Raw genomic sequence first — 26,729 nt, 5'->3', positions numbered from 1 at the left:
TCAACTTTGTACTAAATACCAATGGAAAAATCCTTGATCTAATTTGGACATCAATGACACCAGGAGTATAGATCCGTTAGTGCCTGAGGATCACCACCAACCTGCATAACACTTATCACTAGGGCTTGGATTCAAGCATATTAGCATATTTTTTTCCTGAATAGTACACATTGAAAGAAGCCTTTTGGTGGTAATTTCATCTCTCTGGGACCAACAGAATTTAAATTTATCGAGCATATAAATGCATAAAACCACGGTTTTCAGAACAGAAGCATATAGATGCATATTCTTGTGGTTTTCGTCTAAATAGTTTGTTTTCTTCGAATTCCTCCCAGCGAATTCGGGCCCTGACCATTCTTGAGGTTAGAAAACAGAAGCAATTATTAAAAATCCTATCTGGTGCGAATAATAGAACCGCAGGTTTTTAAACCTTTAGTGAGGTCATTCACACACCCTAATTGGCCTCTGCCGGATTCAAGTGCGACTCGTCAGATAAGCTCTGGAAGCCCCAAGCATCCTTTCACTTTGAAATGTGAGGTATTTTAGTGGTGTACCTATTTTGGGAACCAGTATTGTTTAGGCAGCTTTTCCCATGAAGTGGTGGAAGATTCCAGCCCGGTCAAGTGAAGTTTCTGCATTCGACTTTCAGTTCTCAGTTCATAATTGTATCCATATGTACCTATCGAGTTCTCGTGATTTCTAAGTACGTGATGCCTAAAGTTAAGGAATTTCAGAGTGTTTTACTCTGACGATGTGCAAAGGAAGACCCTGACTCGTTTTCAACCGACAGGAAAATTCTTTTCTGCAAAATGTGCGAAAAAGAGGTAAGTTCTTAATGACATTTTCACATCTACATTCAAACAGCTGAAATTTCAAGTAAGCCGTATGTGCAGCATACGGTGCCTACCTAATAGGTAAGTAAAGAGAAGTCTAAGAATTCAGAGTGTAGACCCGTTAGATCCTTAGATTTTATATTTCCGAGGCAGAAATTGACATTTGGATCTGCTGGTTTTTCATGGAATCGTTGAGTGGGTGCTCGTATTTCTACTGCAATATTTGAAAATAATTTCATAGTCCGCAATGCTTTAATTTTGTTCATTCAATGTATTTTTTCATTCATTGTATTCATTCAATGTATTTTTTCAATTTTCCCAACATAAAGCCACAAGTGGGCACTCGGCAAAAGTCGAAGAATTTAAAAGAAGGACATCAAAGAAACAAGCGCTGATACAACCTTTGTTCAATAAGCAACAGCACTCGGACGAGTTCTCTTCCAGAGTTTGTAGGGCTTTCTTAAGCACCAACATACCCCTCTACAAGGTCGAACATGCTGAGATTAGACTCTCTTCAAGGACTTTGCAAGAACAGAATTGCCTCCTGAGTCGACCCTACGTAAAAATTACGTTTCTTCAGATTATGAAAAGGTATGAATTCATGCATGATTGTGTATTCTGCATTCTTGTTTGAACAATTAAGTAATTTTAACATGGATCTGGCTCTGTCATAATGAAGAATATTCATTCAGGTACTTTTTTCACCAGGTTCTACACGCAATCAGGGACGACATCGGGAGCCACCCAATTTAGTTATATATCGACAAGAACATAGACAGTTGTGAAAGATATGTGGCCAATGTTATTGTTGGAAAACTCAGTCCCAGTGAACCGGGGAAGGGCCACCTAATTCTGCGCAGGGAGCTAGATGTGACAAACCATGGTACCATTGTGCAAACAGTGTAAGCAGCTCTGCGTTAAGTATATTTTTGTTAATTTGTTTTTTGAGCGTTTTCCCAAAGAAGATTAAGTACAGTTTGGCTACAATTTCAATGCATTCTACGTATGCTCAGTGAAGACACTGACAGTTCTGATAGTTCAATATCTCTTATAGTCGTATGACATGTCAGAATCCCATTAACTGAACAGTTCACCCTTCATTTTATGCATTCCTGTTTCAGGCTTGCTGTGGCCATCCTTTTCAGACGAGGAGGTAAACAAAGTACTCGCATTGGTGACTGACGCCGCTCCCTACATGATTAAGGCTGGGAAGAGCCTCAAGCTTCTCTACCCGAAGATGTTACATGTTACTTGTCTTGCCCATGCAACACACAGAGTTGCTGCACAAAAAATCGTCCAGCGTCAACAGAGTCATTTCTTCAGTGAAGAAAATTTTCGTCAAGGCTCCTTCTCGCATCCGTGCCTTCAAGACGAAGCATCCAGAGCTCCCTTTACCACCCGAGCCCATATTGACGCGATGGGGAACTTGGATCTTGGCTGCCTTGTATTACGCTGAAAATCATAGGGCAATTGATGAGGTAAGACTATTTGAAATGTTTAAAACCTTCTCGTTTTCAAGGTTTTCTGTATCATTCTTTTCATACCTTTTATGTTTACTCCATCATACGGTGCCTAATTTTGTAATTTTTTCAGTTATTCTCCTCGGCTAATGTTTTACAATTATATTTTTCCAGGTGATCAATACGTTTGATGAGGCGGACAGCAAGTACATCGCGAAAGCTAAGGCTGCTTTTAAAATGAAGGGCTTGATGCCATCTTTGACTTTCATAAAAGCCTACATGAGCGTCATTCCTGAGGCCATCCTAAAGTTGGAATCGCGAGGGATGGAGTTGTTTGAAGTGGTCGCTACAATACGAGGAGTCATCCAAGAAGCCGACTCGTGGCCTGGAGAGACTGGGAAAACCGTGAAACAAAAGTTGGAGTTCATGCTGGCTTGAAATCCCGGTTGGAGTTAAACGTTGCACTTGCCGAGGATGCTGCGTGGCCTGCACCGTCAGAGAATTTTCCGAACTACTCTGCACAAGAAGCAGCATCATTCAAGTATTTACCTCTCATGTCAGTTGACGTCAAAAGATCGTTCTCATCATTGAAACTTTTATTGACTGATTTAAGAAAATCATTCAAAACCGAAAACATAGAAAAAACCCTTGTTGTACAGACCAATGCAGATCTACTTCATTGAATCGCCTAATTCTGAACATTTTGCAAATGAACTTTTAAACTGTAACTTTTCTAATGAAACTTCTCATATATATAATTGAAACTTGAATGCGAGTGTATCGCAGTGTATCATACATACAATTAGAAAATAAAGCTCGTATATAAAGATACGTTATAGGTTTTTTTCGTTTCACTTTCCTTTCTATAGTTTTTAACAGTGTATTCTGCATATTTAACCACATATAATGGTTTTTCGAGCATATCTATGGAGCATAAAATGGGTTTTTCGAGCATATCTATGGAGCATATAACACGTGCTTTTCAAGCATATTGATCCGAGCCCTACTTATCACAATGGATTACTAAATTGTCATAGCACTGAAAATAAACTAGTTGTTCATTGATTTAATTTACAGGGATCTCACAAGGGAACGATCGATAAGTGCATATCAAAACCGACAATGAAATTTCGCAGAGGGGGCGAGGGGACCATGAGAAAGCAATGTACAAAAATGAAGCTGCCATTTCGAGCTGTAAGATTCGGAAATCGACATGGAAATGTCTGGAAAATTCCAAGTTCCCTTGGAGGGAATTAGATATTTTTCACCAATAGAGCATGTCAAAAACACATCAGATGTAAGGCTTTTCAGGAGTTTGCTGTATTAACTTAGAATTTTCCATTCGGAATTGCTAGGCGGGCGATAATTCCATTGTGGAAATTTATCTCCCGTATGCATCTACCAGGATTGCACGCATTAGCATACAGCTGGACATGAACAACAACCCTGGTGACCAGCTGAAGTGAGTTTGTTACCTTGAGCTTTCTGTGCCAGGCACTTAACACAGCACTGCACCTGCAAAAACCACCATGTGAAAATATTTCTGCTTAGAGCTTTGACTGGTAATGATCTGTCATCTAAGGTTCAATACTGTCCAATGATACTCAAAGAATTCTCGTTCTTAGTGTATGTGCTGTGGGTCAGTATATCTCCAAAACATAGCAATCACATAGCGGTTTTTGCAGACGCAGTGACAATATGTTCCTCTGGGAGAGCAGTCATGAATCTGGCTAATGTTCTTGAGTGGTGGTATTGAAAATTTCTGGTTGGCATACACCCAAAATCCAATTGTTTTACTATCGTACCCCCAAAGTATGAGTATATTGCAATTATACTGGAAATACAGTAACATAGTCGGTATGACAACCAGCACCCTGCCTACGGCCAGATAGTCACCCACACTCTTGCACCATCATCAGAATGGCCACTCTTCTTCTTATCTTGTTGTTTGTGCTGGGATTATCTGGACTATGTGTTTCATGTGTTTCTCGCAAAAGTTCTCTTTCGCTATCTTCCTCTTGATCATTAATTTTTATTTTTAGACGGAGAGTGATGGATCGTCACCTTCTTCGCCAGTGTAGTACTTAGTCTCGGATGTCACGTCCACACCACCAGGTGCGCAAGGTACTCTGGTCGGAGGGGGGACCAGGGCCTAGTCGTGTAGAGCAGTCCCCCTCGCCTGCGACCAGGGAGTTTGTCGCCTATGCGCCCCAGCTAACATTGGATCTCACTCTACAAGATTACTGGGTTTCCTTCAATCCTGACCTTATGGAAGGCTGTCTTTCCTGACAACCTGCGAACTGCTCGCCAGGCCTCAGAACCCCAGGTTCATATAGCAAACCAAGGGCCGTGTGTACAAGAAAGCACTGGTGAGAGCCACAGCGGCCGAGAAGGTATAGCGACCGGTCACCCCCCCCCCCCCCCGAGGGAGGAGCACATCGGACGGGCACGGAGGGGAGCCACTGTCCCATGCCCAACCGAGGAGACCCCCCAGTTGGGAGAGCCTCTGAGTGCTTTATTGAAAAGAAAAAAATGTATACACACAGAGCAAGAACCATAATTGTAAACAGAGAAGTAAATAGACCAAACCACACAAAATCAAACAAAAAAATGCGCGAAAAACGAAGAGTCCAGATAATCCAAGCACGAACAGCAAGATACAGAAGAAGAGTGGCCATTCTGATGATGGTGCAGGAGCATTGGTGATGATCTGGCCGTGGGCAGGGTGCAGGTTGTTACACCATGTTGCTGCAGTGGCTTGTGTCCCACAGGCTCCGCGAGAGCCGGGGCCCCTACCACATTTTGATGTGCCGCAAACTGACCATGGGCGCCCGAGTGGGCTGTTGAAACTGGAATCCATGCGACAGGAGAAGGACATTGTTCCTTACCGCCGAGTCAAGTTAGAGGGCATACTGCCACACCCGAGTGTGAGCGCAGTAGAGTAACAAAGCCCTGGTGACGAAGAATTCTCTCTGGCAGTGGTACATGTGAGGCCACAAGGATAAGACCCAGAAAATGGCCTCAGCCTCATGCTGCTCCTGATCAATGGGCGATGCAGGGAATGAGGGCCTTGAGGGCTTTAGCCAGACAGATCACTCTTGCTTGTTCGGGTAGTGGGAGCGCCTTGCTGTACGACGGAAGAGCCAAAGTGCAACAATCACAGGCTGGAGGAGGCTGAGGCTGCAACACTTTGGGGTCATCCTAGATGTCTTGGGAGCATTGAGACTGGGCGATATCTTCGTCACGTTGGCGAAACTGCTGTACATCTTGGCGTAAGGTGTCCTGCTGTTCTTGAATATGCTGAACGGCTTACAGGATTGCCGGCATCGTATTCTCGCCATTGGCCATCTTGTCGTCGGATTCGGCGAGGTTCTGCTGAGATCTGAAACGACTTCGTAACTTCATGGGTGTGCCCATTGCTGGAGCCATCTTATTCCACTCGGAGGTGTGGCTCACTGCAGGGAAGTTAATAGTCGATTGCCGAGACATAAATCGGGAAGTCGTGCTGCGGGCGCTGAATCTCGTACAGAAGAAAGCTGTCCTTCCCGACCACCTGCAGGTGCAGACGTCAGTAGGCTTTAGGCAGAGAGCGACGGTTCATCCCCTTCTTGCTGGATGCCAAATAATATTAAGTATAATCATCATCACACATCCCTACACGCACTAAGGCATGAAAGAGTTGTGGCCGAGGATTTAAGGTTACATGCCCATCCTGACCCCAGCAACACCAGGAATCAAACCATGGTCATCAGGATGACAGGCAAGCAGCTAAGCCGCTACACCATCCTGTTCCCCAATAATAACAATAATGTACTGTATACTATATCATCGGTGGCAAAGGAAACCTCGTAATTCCTTCGGAGTAAACTTTACAGACGAATCCCAATACTGAGGAGTGAGCAATGGCCGAAGAACTGTTCCTGCCATTTTCAGTGCTTAATGATAGCGGAATTATTCGACCATTGGAATCTTCTGTTCCATTCTCAGGTAACACGGCAAGCCTTCACAAGGCAGATTGAGAAATGTAGTTTTCTCGTGAGTGGAATTACAAGGTTTTTCATTGCCCAGCAACGACACATATCAATCAATCAATCAATATTGATCTGCATTTAGGGCAGTCGCCCAGGTGGCAGATTTCCTATCTGTTGTTTTCCTAGCCTTTTCTTAAATGATTTCAAAGAAATAGGAAATTTATTGGACATCTTCCTTGGTAAGTTATTCCAATCCCTAACTCCCCTTCGTATAAATGAATATTTGCCCCAATTTGTCCTCTTGAATTCCAACTTTATCTTCATTTAGTGATCTTTCCTACTTTAAAACACGCCACTCAAACTTATTCGTCTACTAATGTCCTCCCATGCCATCTCTACGCTGACAGCTCGGAACATACCACTCATATTAAATAACACTTGCACGTTTTAATATTCATCCACCTATTCAATACAATACAATACAATACAATTTCTTTTAAAATTAGGACATTGTCCTTATTAAAATTGTTGACATGAAATTAGAATATTAGATGGTACATGTTTCGCCCATTATTAGTGGGCATCATCAGCCATATTTTCCACCTTAGAATAGATCAGGTACCTGATTGGAAATAATCTATGAATGCTGTTAAAAACTATGTCGTATAAAATATATTGGAGATTGTTAAACAACTATTACAATATAAAATGTAGTATGCTGTTATTTGACAATATTAGTGATAATATTGGAGTCTAAAACATGGCAGTTGTTTAAGGATTATGACATAATAAAAGATATTACAATGAAGATAAAAATCAGAAAATACATTCCATTTAGTTGTCAAATGGCGTATTGTTAAAGAAAAAAAAAAAAATTCTGGAAAGTTAAGCAATGGTAATGGTCGTTGGTTCTTGCAGTTGATAAATGTTGATTTTCATTTATTTGCTTATAGATTTTGAAGAGTTGTTTTTATGGCCTGGTTCCTTTTGAGATGATATTAGTTGGAAATGATGGTGCCGTAGGCTATACTGAAATCTTTGTAGGCGTCATTAGACCATCTTCTATGATGTGGTAAGAGTTTGTGATGTTGCTGTTGAGCGTATTGAGCTAAGCATGTTAGTTGGAAGGGAACGTTGTTGTCATTCGGTGATTAACCAAAGGTATGATGAGTTCTGTAATTAAAGAGATAATTTGAAAATTTAATGAATTACCATAATTAGAATTAAGGGGCCGAATAGTGAAAGTTAAATTTGGAGTGTTGACACTTACCCCTTCGACCACTGAGATGTTAGTTTACGTTGAGAGTTTTAGAGTAACTGGCAGTTGCCGAGCTCTAACTACGCGTTGTATTTGTGAAGTCTTGGTAGAGGGGGTTGAGCTTGAGAAGGCATGGCTGAGGGCCCATTCACTGCGCGTTAGGAGGAGTTGTCGGCAGTGAAAGGAGGGGAGGGGGGTGGTGTGTGTGTTGGATTGGTGGGCGTGTTTACTGATTTGGTGCTAAATATTTTGTAAAAATTATTCAGAAGGAATGGTTTTTGTAATAGAATTGAAATCTGTTCATAAAGAGGACTTTTGTTATCTGTTACATCATTTAAGTACTTGTCTTTGTTAAACTGTTGATCTAAGCTATTTTTCTTTACGTCGCACCGACACAGATAGGTCTTATGGCGACGATGAGATAGGAAAGGCCTAGGAATAGGAAGGAAGCGGCCGTGGCCTTAATTAAGGTACAGCCCCAGCATTTGCCTGGTGTGAAAATGGGAAACCACGGAAAACCATCTTCAGGGCTGTCGACAGTGGGATTCGAACCCACTATCTCCCGGATGCAAGCTCACAGCTGCATGCTCCTAACCGCACGGCCAACTCGCCCGGTGTGTTGATCTAAGAAGATGTATAAGTTTTCGTATTCTGTCATGAGCTTACCTTTCTTGATTCTTTTTAAAATTTGTAAATCCTGATCTATTGTAGTGAATTTTTGACCTGTTTCTTTCATGTGGTTACTCATCGCAGAGAATTTATTATGTTTTTGGGTGTTATAATGTTCTGCATATCTAGTTGAAAAACAGCGGCCAGTTTGACCAACATAAGAAAAATTACATACGGAGCATTTAAGTCTATATATACCCGAGCTTGAATGTTTATTATTGGTTGAAGTGACTGAGTTATGATTAAAAAATAAATTTCGCTTTGTATTCTGCGTTGTGAAAGCGATTTTTACCTCATGTTTTCTTAAGGGATTGGTGATTTGATGGATTTTTAGGTTGGTATATGTGAATTTTGCGAATTTTGGTTTGTTGGGTTTTACTGGAGAAAGGTTTGTGGTTAGTTTTAGTCTGACTTTATTAATGATTTTGTTGATCATATCTAGATTGAACCCGTTGAATTTGGCTATTTCTTTTATGAAATCTAATTCATTTTTTAGATTATTCGGTGAAAGAGGGATTTTTAATGCTCTGTAAACTAAACTGTAATAAGTGGCTTGTTTATGGGAATTTGGGTGTAAGGATTCGTTTCTTATAGTTATTGGGGTAAATGAAGGCTTGCGGCAAATTTGGAAATCAAATTTGTTCATAACTCGCGTGATTTTGATGTCAAGAAAATTGATTGAATTGTTGTTTTTGTTTTCTTTTGTGAACTTTATATTATCGTCTAAATCATTTAGAAACGTTAGGATGTTATCACTATTGTTAAGCTGTTTATCAATAACTGCCAATGTGTCGTCGACATAACGGAGCCATAAACTGAGTCTGTTAATGTTTTTTACTATTTTATTGTGTTCTAGATTGTCCATGTAGATGTCCGCTAAAATGCCGGAGATTGGGTCTCCCATAGCTAAGCCTTCTTGCTTATATATTTTGTTGTTGAAAGTGAAGTAATTATTGTGTAAAACAAAACTTAGTAACTTTATGAATTCGTCTATTTCAATTTTGCTTAATGCGCTGTGTTTGGGGAGGTTGTTTTTTATTATGGTGATAGTTTCGTTAACGGGTATATTTGAGTACATATTCATGATATCAAAGGAACATAAGACATGATTTGGTTGTAAATTGAATTTGTTTAAAGTTTCCCAAAGTTCGATAGAATTTTTGATTGGATTTGCACTGTGAAATTTAAAATGTTTTTTTTTTAAGAACTTGTGGAGGAACTGAAAAGTTTTATAAGTGGGACTGTTTCTGCTATTGATTAATGGTCTGATGGGGATGTCTTTTTTGTGTATTTTGGGTAATGAATTTTATCACATGTAATACATACCACTCAGTCGAGCAGCTCGTCTTGTTTCTCCCAATTCTTCCCAGCCCAAACTTTGCAACATTTTTGTAACGCTACTCTTTTGTCGGAAATTGCCCAGAACAAATTGAGCTGCTTTTCTTTGGAATTTTTCCAGTTCTTGAATCAGGTAATCCTGGTGAGGGTGCCATACACTGGAACCATACTCAAGTTGGGGTCTTACCAGAGACCTGTATGCCCTCTCATTTACATCCTTACTACAACCCCTAAACACCCTCATAACCATGTGCAGAGTCCGACTCGTTGGCTGAATGGTCAGCGTACTGGCCTTCGGTTTAGAGGGTCCCGGGGATTTTAACCTTCATTGGTTAATTCCAATAACCCGGGGGCTGGGTGTTTGTTCTGTCCCCAACATCCCTACAACTCACACACCACACATAACACTGTCCTCCACCACAATAACACGCAGTTAACTACACATGGCAGATGCCGCCCACCCTCATCGGAGGGTCTGCCTTACAAGGGCTGCACTCGGCTAGAAATAGCCACACGAAATTATTATTACCATGTGCAGAGATCTGTACCCTTTATTTACAATCCCATTTATGTGATTACCCCAATGAAGATCTTTCCTTATATTAACACCTAGATCCTTACAATGATCCCCAAAAGGAACTTTCACCCCATCAACGCAGTAATTAAAACTGAGAGGACTTTTCCTATTTGTGAAACTCACAACCTGACTTTTAACCCCGTTTATAAACATACCATCACCTACTGTCCACCTCACAACATTATCAAGGTCACGTTGCAGTTGCTCACAATCTTGTAACTTATTTATTACACTATACATAATAACATCATCTGCAAAAAACCTTACCTCTGATTCCACTTCTGTACTCGTATCATATATATATATATATAAGAAAACATAAAGGTCCAATAATACTGCCCTGAGGAATTCCCCTCTTAATAAATACAGGGTCAGATAAAACTTTGCCTACTCTAATTTTCTGAGATCTATTTTCTAGAAATATAGCAGCCCATTCAGTCACTCTTTTGTCTAGTCCAATTGCACTCATTTTTGCCAGGAGTCTCCCATGATCCACCCTATCAAATGCTTTAGACAGGTCAATCGCAATACAGTCCATTTGACTTCCCGAATCCAAGATATCTACTATATCTTGCTGGAATCCCACAAGTTGAGCTTCAGTGGAATAACCTTTCCCAAAACCGAACTGCCTTCTATCGAACCAGTTATTAATTTCACAAACATGTCTAATGTAATCAGAAAGAAAGCCTTCCCAAAGCTTACATGCAACGCATGTCAAACTTACTGGCCTGTAATTTTCAGCTTTATGTCTAGCACCCTTTCCTTTATACACAGGGGCTACTATAGCAACTCCATTTATTTGGTATAGCTCATTCAAGCAAATAATAATCAAATAAGTACTTCAGATATGGTACTATATCCCAACACATTGTCTTTAGTAGATCCCCAGAAATCTTATCAATTCCAGCCGCTTTTCTAGTTTTCAACTTTTGTATCTCATTGTAAAAACTTGACCTAACAGTAATGTTGAACGAGTATACAGACAAATTTTTCGTTCAAGTTTTTCAGAGAACACTTTCTTAGAGTCCACTAACAACTCATACAATTTAGATTTCTGGTCTTTTTCTAGACCAGAACCTCTCAGCATGCATTGCGCAGTGCAAGATGCGAAAGGTAACTTTGCTGGGTTGACGAGAGTGCAAATCTCCAGTCCTCGATTTGGAGCCGTAGCGCTGTCTGTCCCTTTCCCTACGCCTGTCTCCCTCTTCCTCACCTTCCCCAGTGTCTTCCTCACTGCAAAATGTGATGCTCAGTTTGATATGTACCATGCAAAAGAAATTTAAATGAACAAGACAAAAAATTAAAACTTTTCTATAAATTTGGTTAGAACAGACAGTTTATTCTCTCTATCTTCCCTTTCCTTTTTTGTTTTCAATTATGCTAGTAATATGTGGAACAAGGGATCAACTGACAGCAATGCTGAGAGTGTTTTTTAAATTACAATCAGAAATACTTGCGCGCTATCTAGTTTTTTGTACAAGTCAAAAGAGAAAAAACTTCCACGTATGTAGAACCAAACATAGATAATTTTGGCTGCCTTTACAAATTCTGGTAGAATTTGAGCAAACTTATTGTATTTTAAAATGGAACTTATTGTTAATCATCACTCTGCAAATCTATTAATTCAAAATGCAAATCAGGAGGCACACTTTCAACTGCTATCAAAAGGGGCTTTACAAACATACCAGGTATTGGCTGCAGGTCAGTAATATCCTATAAAATAAAATGTGTAATTAATAAAAGTTAATTTTTTTATATATAAAATTTCTTTGAAATACTTAAAACTGATATGTTTTCATTAACAGGCATTGTGGACTAATGTTTTCTAATTTAATGTTACTGTTGTACACTTAAAAAATCCCTCTTTATTCTTTCTCTTTTTGTTAGTTATATACTGGTCCTTTACCTGGAATCGGTCACTAAACTCCTATTCTGGGAATTGCAGCATCTCAACGTACTTTTCGAAGTGTGCTCCTTCCCACACAGGTTCTGTCAAACAAAACTACATTTTGAATAAAGCCCTTTTTAAAAACCTAGGGACCCCCTGTCGGTGGGGTACGCAGACGAAGAATACACCCACGGTATCCCCTGCCTGTCGTAAGGGGCGATCAAGGGATGATAAAATTAGAAACATGATAGTACTTGTAATTAGAACCGCCATGCGGGGAACACCATGGGTCGCTTATACTTGCGCGTAGTATCACTATGTTAGGTACACAATAGGTTTGTGATTAGTAGCAATAGAGTGCGTTGGCGGCTTTTACAGTACCTGTGATTCGTACCCCTATATGAGTAACACCGTGGGATTAGCGACACCATGGTTCTGCCTTGCCTATGCTCAGTACCCACTCTGTGAGGAACACCACGGGATAGTGCGGGTCCCTGTGTTTAGTACACTTATGTGAGGAATGCCATAGCCCATAGGTTTGTGTTGCCTGTAAGTAGCGCTGCACTGTGCGAAACACCATAGGTCTGTGTTACGTGTGTGACGAGTAGTATTATTTACGCAACAATTACTTTTGTATTATATGCACTGCTACTGAAGAAAAATTAAAGTGAATAAGTGGATTTTGAATTTTTTTTTTTTTTTAAAGAGCAATGCAGCACTTCTACATACCTAGTCAATGTGATGAAAGAGTTTATTTCTTTGAAGCTAGAAATATTATGCGTGGGGGAATGCTGGGAGTGCGAGGATGAGGCCTGATTCAGGATTAAAATTATACCTGCAACACTAACTCCGAGTCCAGCACCAACGCTGACTCCGCCATGGAGCCCAATTCTGACTGACTGTCCGCAGCTAAGTCTCCTTTTTTATAGCTCGGGTGATGGAAACCAGAAGATTTGCGAGGTGGCTAGGAGAGGAACATTCCCGTTGAATTTCCAATAAACTCACAGGTAAGCCAGCCGACGAGAAAAATATACGGAAATACCAGCCACTCCCTCCAGGCCGGCTGGGAGTTCCCTGGTCGTCTGAGTCACTAGCCCCCTTCTGGAAGTACCGAAAAGGGCTACCACGTGGTTGATATGTAATAATATGTTTTTACTGTATATTCTATATATGTCACTTAGTTTATAAGAGAATGATTATTATTTACCATTGTTTGTCAGCTGATGATGGGTTGAAACAAGCCAAAACCTGTACTGACCAATTGTAACTCATCACGAGAAATACAAGTATTGATTACATTGACCTTAATTAACATTTTATTTTGTAACTGATAACTGTGAATACGGATCACAACGAAATTTGTAACGAAGATGTGTATAGTAGTTAAAGGATGCAATATGGAATTTTTTTTCATATGTGCTTTACACCACACCGACACAGATAGGTCTAATGGTGATGATGGGACAGGAAAGGCCTAGGGATGGGAAGGAAGCGGCCATGGCCTTAATTAAGGTACAGCCCCAGCATGTGTCTGGTGTGAAAATGGGAAACCACTGAAAACCATCTTCAGGGCTGTCGACAGTGGGGTTCGAACCCACTATCTCCCAGATGCAAGCTCACAGCTGCGTGCTCCTGACCGCACGGCCAATTCGCCCGGTATATGGACTTCTAAGAAGAGAAAAGAGTCCACTCAAAGAAGGTGAAAGAGAAAAAGGGGGGGGGGGGGGGGGAGAGAGAGAGAGTAACACAATCTGAGGAGATAAGAAAAAGACGGAAGAATTACTTTGATGAACTCCCGAATTTAAGGAGGGGTGCAGGTGAGATGATAAAGGTCGAGTGTGAGGAGACAGAATCTGCGAGTGAAATCACAATGGAAGAGGTAGAAACTGCTGTCAAACGAATGAAAGTGGGAAATGCAGTGAAACTGGATGAACTGTGTGCGCAAATGATAACAGTAGCAGGACCTGTTGGTCTACAATGGCTGTATAGGCTATTTAGATGTATTTGGAAAGAAAAATTGGTACCAAACGATTGGAGTAAAGGAGTAGTAACACCTGTACTACTTCGTCTTCAGCCAGGATTTGTCCCACGCATCTGGAAGTGACCGATAACTGTAAATCAGCCACGATTTGAGAGGAACAGAAGCTGTTGATTTTTGCTTTACTGAGTTCTCCCTTTATTTATTTAATAACTAGTGCTAAAGGTAAAACTGGAATGTATTTTGTATGCTTCAATTGTAAACTGTACGGGAAAATTTTTTTGCAATACCAAATAAGTAAATAACTCCCCCCCCACACACACACCCACCCCCCCACACAAAACCACGTGCCTTTATACAAATTTTCACCAATGTATTTAAGAAAATGGACAAGATAATACGTGATAATTATCAAGAAATCACACAAATATATCATCATCATCATCATTTCCCTTTATCCAGCTGTAGCCGGCTAGGGGCAAATATGGTTCCTCTCCATTTTCTTCGGTCCTTCCACCACTCCCCCTCCAACACTGTGTCCCAGTCCAGGTTTCTTTCCATAATACTGCGTTGGATTGTAACCTTCCATTTCAATCGTGGTCGTCCATGGCCTCTCCTTCCTTGCATTTGCATTTCCATCACCTTTTTTGGCATTCTTTCGTCACTCATTCGCTTTATGTGCCCAAACCATCTTAGTTGGCTCTTCTCTATTCTATCATTCATTTTTTCCACTCCATTTTCTTCCTGGATTTCCTCATTCATTATTTTGTCTCTTCTACTCTTCTGTATCATACTCCGCAAGAACTTCATTTTGGCCGCCTGTATTCGACTCTCATCCATCTTTGTCATTGTCTAAGTATCTGCTCCGTAAGTTGTTAAGGGTACGTAATACATCTTGTAAGTAGTTTCCTTTGCTTCCATTGGCACATCTTTGTCCCATAAAATGTTTCTTACATTATGATAGAAACAACTTCCAACTTGAATCCTCTTACTAATCTCAGCATCCAGTCGAGCATTCGCCATTAATTCACTCCCCAGGTATTTGAACGTTAACACTATTTCTAGGGGCATGTCTGCAAGTCTAATCTGACCTTTCCCTTCTTTCTCCCCTCTAGTCATAACAAGTCACCACATATATATAGTAGCAAAAATATTGGAAGGGTACTAGGAAAGAGAATGGGAAGGAAAGGGGAAGGCTTTTGAAATGGAAGATCAACACTAGAACCCATCTTCAGTATGAGGCAGTTAATGGAAAAAATATTGGGAATATGGAAGAGATATAACTTTGACAGTCCTTGATTTAGAAAAGGCCATACCAAAGGTATGGAAAGTAATGCAACAAAAAGGATTTGGCAAACAAATGATAGAATATGTGCAAGCAATGTAAAAAAATGTTTGTAGCAGTGTCTAGACAGAAGAGTGGTTTGGAATGAAAATGGACTTCGACAAGGAAGTGTGCTATCACCACTGTTATTCATGATTGTTATGGACAAAACTGTGAAGGAGACAGAGGTAAAACACAGGGAGAGAGGGAGTTGAAGGTAATGATGTTTGCATAGGACATTGTAGTTAGGGGAGCAAACACAGAGGAAGTAGAAGGGCAACTAGACATGCTGAGAATGATTATTGAACGTTACTGAATGAAAATCAGCCTGGAAAAGAGTAAGACAATGGTGTTGACTAGCAGAGAATGGGAAGGGAATTATAAAAATAAAGGGACAAAACCTCGGAATTGTGGAGAATTTCAAATAATTAAGAAACTAACCAATGTAGGATGCAGGGTTGGATATGGAGATCAGTAAAAGGATTCAACAGGGCGAGTCATTCTACTGGAAGATGAGAACCCGGCGTGGAGCAATGACATGTCAAGAGGTGATGTATAAGATGTAATACTGCTTAATACTGAGAAATGCAGGAACAACAACTGGATTGGAAAAAAGTTAAGGAGGAAAATGGTGGTTGGATAGAGGAAGACGGAAAGGTGCCATAAACATCCAGACAAGACCGGAGCTGGACGAGAGAACAAGCACCAGACGAATTCCATATAAACAATAAGAATATATCCTAGAACAAATAATAAACAACTAGTAAAAAACAGTATAGCAGAATACAGTAATGCATCATTTGAAAATACCTGGTCTAATGCATCCAGCGCAACCTCTCATTCCAAGGAGTGAACATCACTTCTCCCTTGTTAAATGTACCAAATTACATACGACGTGATGTTTACATACAAAGATGAATACAAACAATACATACTTTACATTCAAGTATGAAAGCTGGTTTGAAAGGAGTAAGGATATAGTTTACTTACCAATCTTGAATACATCTGGTTTGCTGAAATCACTAAGATGTAGGTTAAGGATTTCATGATAATAATCCACAATGCCTTCAAGAATTTTCTTCAAGTTACTAACCTGTAATGATAAATAAATAAGCAGGGAGAGGCCTTAATTTCACATGTTAACTGAAGGTACAGCTCTAATATAAAGTGTCCAAACATTTACTTACTTTAAGCCTCCAATTATTGCCAGCATCCGTCTTAATTTTTAACATCCAGGTCTCCCCAAACCACTCAGGTGCACTGTAATCAGAGAAAATAGCACATCAAATTGAACCCTCCCTACTTCATTCTTAATGGAAGATTAGGCCACGTGACCATAAACAATCTATTTTCAGTCCACAGACTAAAAAGTGCTGATGAGATGGGAGAACCAATAATGCGGTTTGAATAACAGAACTGAGGGATGTAAGTGGGAACAAGTCATCTGGAATTGATGATATTTCCTGAGAAAATCCAACATGGCAAAATTACTTCATTTAGTAGGCTATATGAGATGTAGGTAACAGGAGAAGTGCCATCCAATTTTACTAAGAATGCAGTAATCTCTATACCTGCAAAAGCACGGGCTAAAGTCTCATGATAATGATGAACTTAAAAATATATCCTCAATGCTTTTGGAATCTCAAATCAAATCAAAATCTCTTTATTTGCAAATGAGGTGTCTACCTCGGTGGCAAATGGTACACTAAAATACATTATTGTCAAGCACTAAATATTAAATTAACAAGAGAAGAAAATTTTTCCTATAATACAATATTATACAATTTACGCTAACAATGTTTTCTATTAAACACACAGCTCATCCTTAATAAATTTATATTGTTTACAAAATTCTACTTATAATGTATCCTGTCCTACTTACAAATATAGTCAACTGATATACAGTATGTGGAATTACTTCAAATGATACTATACAACTGGTATAACATTAATATTTACATTGCATTTATTTATTTACTTTTTTTTTTTTTTTTTTACCCGTTCTGGATCCTAAGTAGCATAACGACCTGCTGCGTCTTAACCAGAGCCCCTTTTGCCACCACTTTTCAGAGTTCCTGAAGGGCCTTCACAGCTACCGTAGCGGTCCCAGGGCCCTCGAAGTCCCCACTGTACTTCACCCCTACAGGCAGTCCCCTACTTTGGCTGTCCAAACTCCTTAGACCAGGGGATGGAATTAATTTATTCACACACATTTTTTTTATATACAATAACCTGCACTGGTCGAATGCCCTCTAACATTTCATTTATTTTCTCTGTTGCTGTTTATTCTCTTCTTGAATATCTGTACAGATTTTGGAAAAGGATCAAACACTACCCCTGGTAAACTGTTCCACTCCTTCACACCCTTCCCAATGAATGAAAATTTACCCCAATCGCTTCTGCTAAAATTCCTTCTAATTTTATATTTGTGGTCAGTCCTGCCGATATAATTATTTTCCAACTGAAGCCTCTCACGGATATCTCCCCATGCTTCTTCTCCTGTATAGGCTCTATATAATCCTATTAGTCTAGTTTTCTCCCTTCTCTTACTTAAAGTTTCCCACCCAAGTTCCTTTAACATTTCTGATACACTACTCTTTCTCCTGAAATCCCCTGTTACAAATCTTGCTGCTTTCCTCTGCACACTATCTATTTCTTTTATTAGGTATTCTTGGTGAGGATCCCAAACACTGTTTGCATATTCCAATAATGGACGAACCATACTCAAGTAACTTTTTTCTTTTAATTCTTTGTTGCATCCTTTAAGTAGCCTCATTATGACATGTAATGATCTGTATGCTTTCCCAACAATGTCGTCAATATGACCCTTCCAGTGCAAATTACTTTCAAATCTCACACCTAAGTATTTGCACTTGCCATCTTTTGGGATAACTACCTCATCCAAAGTATATTCAAATTCAGTTTTAAAGCTCCTGTTTGTAAAAGTTGTAACAGTTGATTTGCCTCCATTAACCTTCATATTATTTTCTTCAACCCATTGTTGGATACTTTCAAGGTCTCTTTGTAATTCTGAACAATCCTCAATGTTGTTTATTTCTCTATAAACAATTATGTCATCTGCATACAATCTTATTTTTGATGTTATATTGTTCCCTAAATCATTTGCGTATATTAAGAAAAGTAACGGACCGATTATACTACCCTGTGCAATTCCCTTCCAAACTTTCTCTTCCTGCGATACATTATTTCCTACTTTGACTTTCTGAACCCTTGAATTTAGAAATGCTTTTATCCAACGTGTAACCCTTACGTCCAATCCTATTCCCTCCAATTTCTTTAATAATATTCCATGTTCCACTCTATCAAAGGCTTTGGAAAGATCTATGGCTATGCAATCTAACTGGCCTCCTGAATCCAACTGATCTGATATGTCCTGCTGAAATCCCACCAGTTGTGCCTCACAAGAAAATTTCTTTCTAAATCCATACTGGCTCCTCATGAACCAATTTTTATCATCACATATCCCTCTGATGTACTTCGATATTAAACTCTCCAGAATTTTACAAACTATACTGGTCAGGCTGATTGGTCTGTAGTTCTCTGGTTTCCTTTTATCACCCTTTCCTTTATAAATTGGTATTATTATAGATTCCTTCCATTCCTTTGGTATTACACTATTATTTATGACATAGTCAAAGAGAAATTTTAAATAAGGCACTATGTACCACCCCATTGTCTTTAATACCTCCCCAGTAATTTGATCACTCCCTGCTGCTTTTCCTTGCTGAAGCAGTTGGATTTCTCTGAAAATATCTTCGTTTGTGAATGAGAAGCTTCTTGTTTCCCTCTGCCTCTCTCCCTCTCTATCTTCTGTTTCGGTTTCCAACTCTTGACAATCATCTACTGAATCTCTAAATTCCCTACTAAAGAGGTTTGCTTTCTCAGTATCTGTTAAATAGTGTTCACCCCCTTCTCCCACCATTGTAGGAATTTGGATTCCTTTTCCTTTTTGATTCCTGATATATGAATACAGCTTTTTCCATTTCCCTTTGTGGTCATTACCCTCTTGAAGTATGCCATTCATATAATTCTCTTTTGCTTCCTTTTTCACTCTATTCAGTTCCCTCATTAGCTGTTTTCTAGTTTCTCTACTCTCCCTACCCTCTTTGATTTTCCTGTTTACTATTCTACATTTTCTTTTTAATTTTCTTATTTCCCTTGTATAATAAACAGGGTCTGAGGTCATTTTACCCTTCTTAACAGGTACAAATCTCTTCTCTCCTTCCCAAATAATTCCTTTAAATTTAGCCCAAAGTGTATCCACGTTACTCCCTTCACTTATCCAACAACTGAATTGTGAGTTAAGGTAAGTCCCAAATTCATCAACTTTAGTTTTTCTGTACAATTTCTTGTCTTGTGTAACCCTCTTATTAAGCCTTTTTGGTACGAGTCCTACATCCATTATTACAGCCTTATGGTCTCCTATTCCTTCAATTACCTCAGTTTTATCAACAATTTCCCATGGTTTAACCAAGAATACATCTAGTAAGTTATTGAGACGAGTCGGTTCTTGTACTACTTGTGTAAATCCTCCCTCCCAAATTAACTTATTTGCCAGTTTCTGTTCATGGGCTTCACTTGCAGCTCCTTTCCATTCAACTTCAGGCAAATTTAGATCTCCCCCAATTATTACCATATCATTATTATTGTTTTTACAAGTATAATCTATTATTTTTTCAAAGATTTCCATGTCTCTTTCCTCTCTTCCAGGCCTGTATGTTCCTATAATTCCCACCTCCTTCATATTATCACAAACTAATTTTATCCCTAATATTTCATCCCTTTCATCGGTAAACCATTCATGTGAACAGTAAGTTTCCTTCACCAGAATAAACACCCCCCCTCCCTTTTTATCTCCTCGGTCTCTACGATAGACTGTGTACCCTTCTGGAAATACTTCTCTATTACCCACCCCTTCTTTCAACCACGATTCCACTCCTATCACCACATCAGTCTCATAAGATTCCATCAATGTACCGAATTTTAATTGTTTATTTACTACACTTTGACAGTTTACCAAGAGCAATCTCAGACCCCCTTCCTCCCTAAAACTTGACTGTTGCAATTGGGTAACTTGAAATTCCTTACTATCCTGAGTTTCTTTTTCTAGTTGACTGAGCCAGCTTGAAGTATAGCTGGCTCTTTCTGCTAGTTTTCCTGGTCAGTATTATAACTCAAGGGAGTTGCCTCTTTTACAGTACATATCTTAAGATTAATAAAATCTAGAACAATATTTCCTATCTTTCGTTTACCTGAATTGTTTAGATGGAGGCCATGTTTTGTATAACAGTATCTCTCAAAACTGCTGCATTCAATAACCTGAGTATTCCGAAAATGTTTACAAATTTTAACAATATCTGTATTGACCTTGTCCACTTCAATGTTCACACACGAATCTCTACTCAAATCATGCCTGTGGGGCACGTTCACTACAAAAACGTTAGTGTGGGTCAGCTTCCCTAGTGTATGTTTAAGTTGTGATCTTACATTCTTGGCGTCGTCGCGAGCTACGTCGTTCGTCCCACCGATGATAAGCACTGCATCGCCGCTCCCGAAGTTCCTAGTTGCTGCTTCTACGTTTTCCACAACCCTGCTGATAGAAGCTCCTGGATATATTTCTCCGGTTGCTGCTATATTCTCGTCGTTAATCACACCCGCAATTCCCCTTCCTTGGCTATCACCAAACACAGCTACCTTCGCTGATTTAGGCCTAACTGGGTCTTGAATCTGAATTCTAGGCCTAAATTTCAAACTCGGCACGGCAACGGATCGCGATGATCTATGCCAAATCATGTAAAGAAACTTATAAAACAGAAAGGAGGGCACATTAGCTATTAGCAAAGACTAAAGTTATGTATTAGGTGATTAACTGTAAAAAAAAAAAAAAAAAAAGTATAATGTCCTGGTCCAGTTGTGACAAAACCACACATTCTGTTTCCTGTATACGAGTGTATTCTGGTACTCCATACTATACATCTCAAAACTTACTGATGATGTAATAATTGTCATAGCCAGTCTAAATATTATCTTGTTCAGTTTTCCATTTTCAATTCTGATCTTTCTTTGACGATGATGATGCTTGTTTTTAAAGGGGCCTAACATCTAAGTCATCGGCCTCTAATGGTACGAAACGAGAGGAAATGTAATGACAATTTAAAAATCCATAATCCTCCACTGACCAGAATTCAAAAACGTGAGGATAAAGAATGAATGGAAGGAAATGAAGTTAAAACAATCAGTGGATCCGAGCCGCAATGCCCCACATTCCCAGAAACTAACGTTAAACAATAGTATTACTGACCAAGGGATTGCTTGTAAACCACAAATCTGAATTGATGACGCTTGTAGTCGAAACAGGTCCAAAATCCAGGTAATCTACCCCTCATAATGATACTTATCGCTAGGAAAATAGAACCATGCTATTTGTCACGGTGCGGTACTAATCAAAAGTAGCGTAGACTTGCGATATTCCACGCATCATGGTACTACTCACAGGTTATGAAATTCGCACATGTAACAGAGATCTATGGTGTTTTGCACACTGCAGTGCTATTTACAGTCAACGTAAGCCTATGGCGTTCCTCACGTAAGTGGACTAACCACAGGGACCCGCACTATCCCGTGGTGTTCCTCACATAGTGGGTACTAAGCATAGGCAAGGCAGAACCATGGTGTTGCTCATCCCAGGGTGTTGTTCACATAGGGGTACGAATCGCAGGTACTGTAAAATGCATCCTGAGCCATACCCTGTCGCTACTAATCACAAACCTATTTTGTACCTAACATAGTGGTATTACGCGCAAGTAAAAGCGACCCATGGTGTTCCCTGCGTGATGGTACTAATTACAAGTAGTCCCATGGTTCTAATTTGATCATCCCTTGATCGCCCCTTTTAGTCACCTCTTACGACAGGCAGGGGATAAAATGTGTGTATTCTTCATCTGTGTCCCCCACCCACAGGGGGTGATCTTTCTTTAACAAATCATTAAATGGTTTTGATATTTAGGTAAACCGGGGTACAAATTTCCTATAGCAATCTATTAATTCTAGGAACGACTTTATGTTCTTTCGTGTTTTTAGAGTTGTAAATCCTACTATTCCTTTAATTTTCATATACTCTCGCTCTACTCCATCAGCTGTTACAATATCATCTAAATACCGATATTCTGTCTTCAGAAATTCACACTTAACTGGTTCAACTGAATTGAAATTTAAAAAAAATTTTTTTACAAAAGACTATTATTATTATTATTATTATTATTATTATTATTATTATTATTATTATCATCACATAAATATTACTCATCTTAACACCTTATGCGGGGAGCTCGGTACACACCGGCCCACTACCAGGTGGGGAGCATTTTCCCCGATTGAAGAAAATATTTAATTACTTGATTAAAAACAATCTTAAACTAAAATCAACTACTGAAGGGCTCTAAGAGAAATATTTACTTGAATATAATGTACTTAGTTGTTGAAAAAACCTATCAATTTTATTTTTCAATACTTTGTGCTAGAACGTACTAAGTGCTTTCACACTGTGATATCGAGGTTGCTCCTTCCAAGCTCTGGTTTTCGTTTATACAGTAACTTTTACCTGAATATTTTAGGCAGCTTACTAACAATCTCTGCCTGGAAATAAATGTTTCTGCATATGTAAATTGTCACTTTACAAAGTTTACATGTATATAAAAATTTACAATGGAATAAATTATAATACGACATTTTCTGTTATGTTGGTTAGCGCTTTTGAGGGATCAAGTTTATATATCTACAATTCATAAGTGACACACACAGAATATATTACTCTACACTACAGGTAATATTTACAGTATTTACAGTCTGCACCGTGTTATGGCTTTTACAGCTGTTCATTATGATACACATGGAAACAGATCATATTATATCTCAGCTTCGCATAATTTGTATGATATTACAAGTAACAAGTAACTAATTATTGAACGAAACGGAAAACTTGTACATTTATTTGGATCAGACTTATAACAATAATAATAATCTTAACAATGTCATCGATAACAAAAATCCGTTATATGAAACAACTCTGAGGTTAATCCAGGCTGTAAATCAGAATAAAGTTCCCTGTATGTTTAAAACACAGAACGCATGCGCTCCAATAGCCACACCTAATGCCAGACCCGCCCAATCCAATTCAAGTAACGCCTCTCAAGCAACAATATAGACGCACGATCTAAAACTCACGCCTCCTTCCCCACCACGCTCCACCCTTCCGCTACAGCATCAATACTACACTAGGAGCAGCAAGCTTAACCGTTCAGACACAACCGGAACAATTGGTCCCAGCTAACGTCGACAAGACAAGCAATTTCATACGATAAACACTCACTCTACATTTATTACCGTATTAGGTTCCACACTCATCATTCTAATTCCCCGTTTTTTCTCTTATCCAGTTACAGACAACTCATATTCCTCCCAGATTGAATATGCACCAATGGGAAGTTTATCAACAAGAATGATGGAATTTTCCAAATATTTTTATCCGATAAGCAATGAATGAAATCAACAATATGTATCCTACTTACATGCTTTAATTTTAAAACATAACCAGGCTTCTTTCTAAAGGAATATTCAAACTGTTTCAAACCCTAACATGAATGACTTTAACCAAGGTTCCGGTATTGTTAAAATTCTTACGACTCAGGCGACCATATCAGCTGAAGAAACCCAAACTCACGCAGTGATAAATTCTAGTCAATATAATTTGAGAAACCCTAATTCACGTTGTGATCAATCCAATCCACAATTGGAAGTCTAGTCATAATAAAATAAGTGAATTCATTATTCATAAATTCTGGCAAAGTTAATGCACATATTGTACACTATTGTAAACTATGTAAACAGCATAAGACAATTGTATTTAGATTAAGTTAGTTTACTATAAGTTCCAATGTTATAGTTTTAATCCTTGACCTTAAGTTTAATATAGGCTGAAGATGCCCATAACTAGGGCAAAACATGTCCCTAACAGGCGTGTTTAATTCATGTAGAATTTAACCACTAAAAATATATTTTGTATTGAATAGGTGGACACAATATTTTTAATCTTGAAAGAGTTTACTTAATTTGTATGATTCCGTTCGGAAATGCGATTGTTTTCTTGGTATGTATGGATGGTTCACATCAACTGACACTTTGCCACCAGAGGTATAAGCTTCCGAAAATGCCAACAGATGGTCAAATACTGGATTTATCTTGTACATTTTCGGAGGAATTTGTCCATTATTCACCTCTGTGGAGGAAAATATGATAATAATAATAATAATAATAATAATAATAATAATAATAATAATAATAATAATAATAATAATGCTATTTGTTTTACGTCCCACGAACTACTTTTACGGCTTTCAGAAACACTAAGGTGCCGAAATTTAGTCTCGCAGGAGTTTTATGCATGCCAGTAAATCTACTGACAAGAGGCTGACGTATCTGAGCACCTTCAAATACCCCCAGTCTGAGCCAGAATCAAACCTGCCAAGTTGGGGCCACAAGGCCAGCCAGCACCTCAACCGTCTGGGCCACTCAGCCCGGCGAGAAAAAAATCTCTTCCGTGTTATCAGCTAATAGAAAATAGGTGTAGTGAACAATTTATTGCGAGAAATGTAGTGTCCTAATTTAGGTTTCTGTACAATCCCCTGCGGCAACAGTATGGCCATAAGAAAATTTATTTCATCCTTATTTGTTCGGACCAGGTCTCGATCTCGACTCCTTCGTTTCATCTTACTAAACCAGGTTTTATGTGCGTATCATGCTGGGCATCATTTGTCTATTCAGCTATGTTCTGGCATATCTCGTCATAAAAATAATAAAAATACTTTGCTCGGTTTTGTTTTCTCGAAAAACTCTCTTCCTTTACATCACGATGGAATTCTGGATCAATGCGGGATCTTCTTAGTCCATTTTCAGTATAAGTTGACTGGTTGGATTGTAATCAGTATTATTGTCATCACTGTCGCTGTCACGTGTTGTCTTTTTCGTGACTGCTGATCATTTGCATCAGCTAGGCCCCGAGCCCTGTACATTCAAGCCTGCAGTACTCATTCCAGGTAAGTTCCTGTCACTTACGAATTCCCCTTGGGCAGAAGTTACTTCACTATGATCAGCATTCTCCCCACTAAATTCCAACATTTCGCTTATCATGGCCAGTAAATTATCTTCCTCTAACATTGGGGGTCGGTAATTCCTTTTAGATATTTTAGCGGAAAAAATTTAAGAAAAAGGATCGAATAGAACACTAGTCTCTGCAGTTTGGACGGAAATAATGAATTGTGCCTGTATTACGGATGCGTACGATAATAAATATGTAGCTCGCGGTACACACACACTCCAGTCGTGAAGGAAGAACACAACACTGGGGATAATAAATCAGGTCACAGTTCCAAAATGTCATCATAGGGGTCTCTTCAGTATCACAATCTCTAGAAATCCCGCCTACAGCAATATTATTGCAAGCAAGGGACGATTAGGCAATGAGCTAAAGCTTCAGCATAAAGCTATTGGTCTTTAGGTTGTTCTTGCCCAGATGTAAGTTGCGTTCTTTATGATGAAACTCGTGGATGACACATTTGTATTGGGAGAACATAGTTGAAAAAATGTTGAAAAAATTCACATCAGAGGGCAGACTCATCCAGAATACAGTGCTGAAAAAGAAATCAACCTCTGCAGGCAGGCAACTGAGGAAAAAAAAAATTGAATTGGCTTGCGGCCGCGGATCTCGCCGCTTCGCCCACTGAACGGGTTAATATCAAATTATCTCTATTACTTACTATCATACTATTATTACATTTACATCAAATATTTCCCTAAACAAAGTAAATCTTACGAACACCAATGCGATAAGTCTGTATTTACATAGCAGGAAAGGACCACGATGAGGACATGAAAGAACACAATCTTAGAGTGCCAAGTGGCATACAGGTTGGTAGAAAGAGAAGACAAAAATTCTAACACGTGACGAACTTCGATAAGGAATACTATGTCAGCTAAAATATTGAAACTTCACAGGAAAACTATTAGGAAAAACGCACAGAGGTCCTACAACTTCGAAAAGTGTGGTAATAGTGTTATTTTAACAAAACTGATTTTTGCTGCGACATGGTGAGATGTGAGATGTGAGATATATAAATTCTTTACTAAAGTTAAGTCACTAACCATACAGGAACTGTTAAAAGAATTGAAAAGTGTATGCAGCTTTCCTTATGAAAGAACTACTCTGTGACAGCTGTTAATAAAACTTTGCTTCTGTTTCCGCATTCTAAGGGGGGGGGAAACAAAACAGACTGTAATGGAATCTGCTCGAATTCTAGAACAGCATAAATTCACAGACCGTCCCTGGAAGTTGTGTTTCAAGGGGTGCGAACTGTCCAT

General features: G+C 39.1%; 1 protein-coding gene across 1 annotated transcript in view; it reads right to left on the bottom strand.

The window, feature by feature from the left end:
- hook (hook microtubule tethering protein) overlaps window positions 1–26,729 on the bottom strand; it is a 277,381-nt gene that overhangs the window by 216,975 nt on the left and 33,677 nt on the right. Inside the window, exons 3-4 of the mRNA XM_067140736.2 lie at window positions 16,484–16,556; window positions 16,287–16,389 (exon numbers count right to left, since the gene is read on the bottom strand). Of these exons, the coding sequence (XP_066996837.1) occupies window positions 16,287–16,389; window positions 16,484–16,556 (176 nt within the window). The remainder of the gene's footprint in view (window positions 1–16,286; window positions 16,390–16,483; window positions 16,557–26,729) is intronic.

The sequence above is a fragment of the Anabrus simplex genome, chromosome 2, assembly GCF_040414725.1.
Source record: "Anabrus simplex isolate iqAnaSimp1 chromosome 2, ASM4041472v1, whole genome shotgun sequence".
In the NCBI taxonomy this organism is placed as follows: domain Eukaryota; kingdom Metazoa; phylum Arthropoda; class Insecta; order Orthoptera; family Tettigoniidae; genus Anabrus; species Anabrus simplex.
This window is presented reverse-complemented; position numbering and strand designations above follow the sequence as displayed.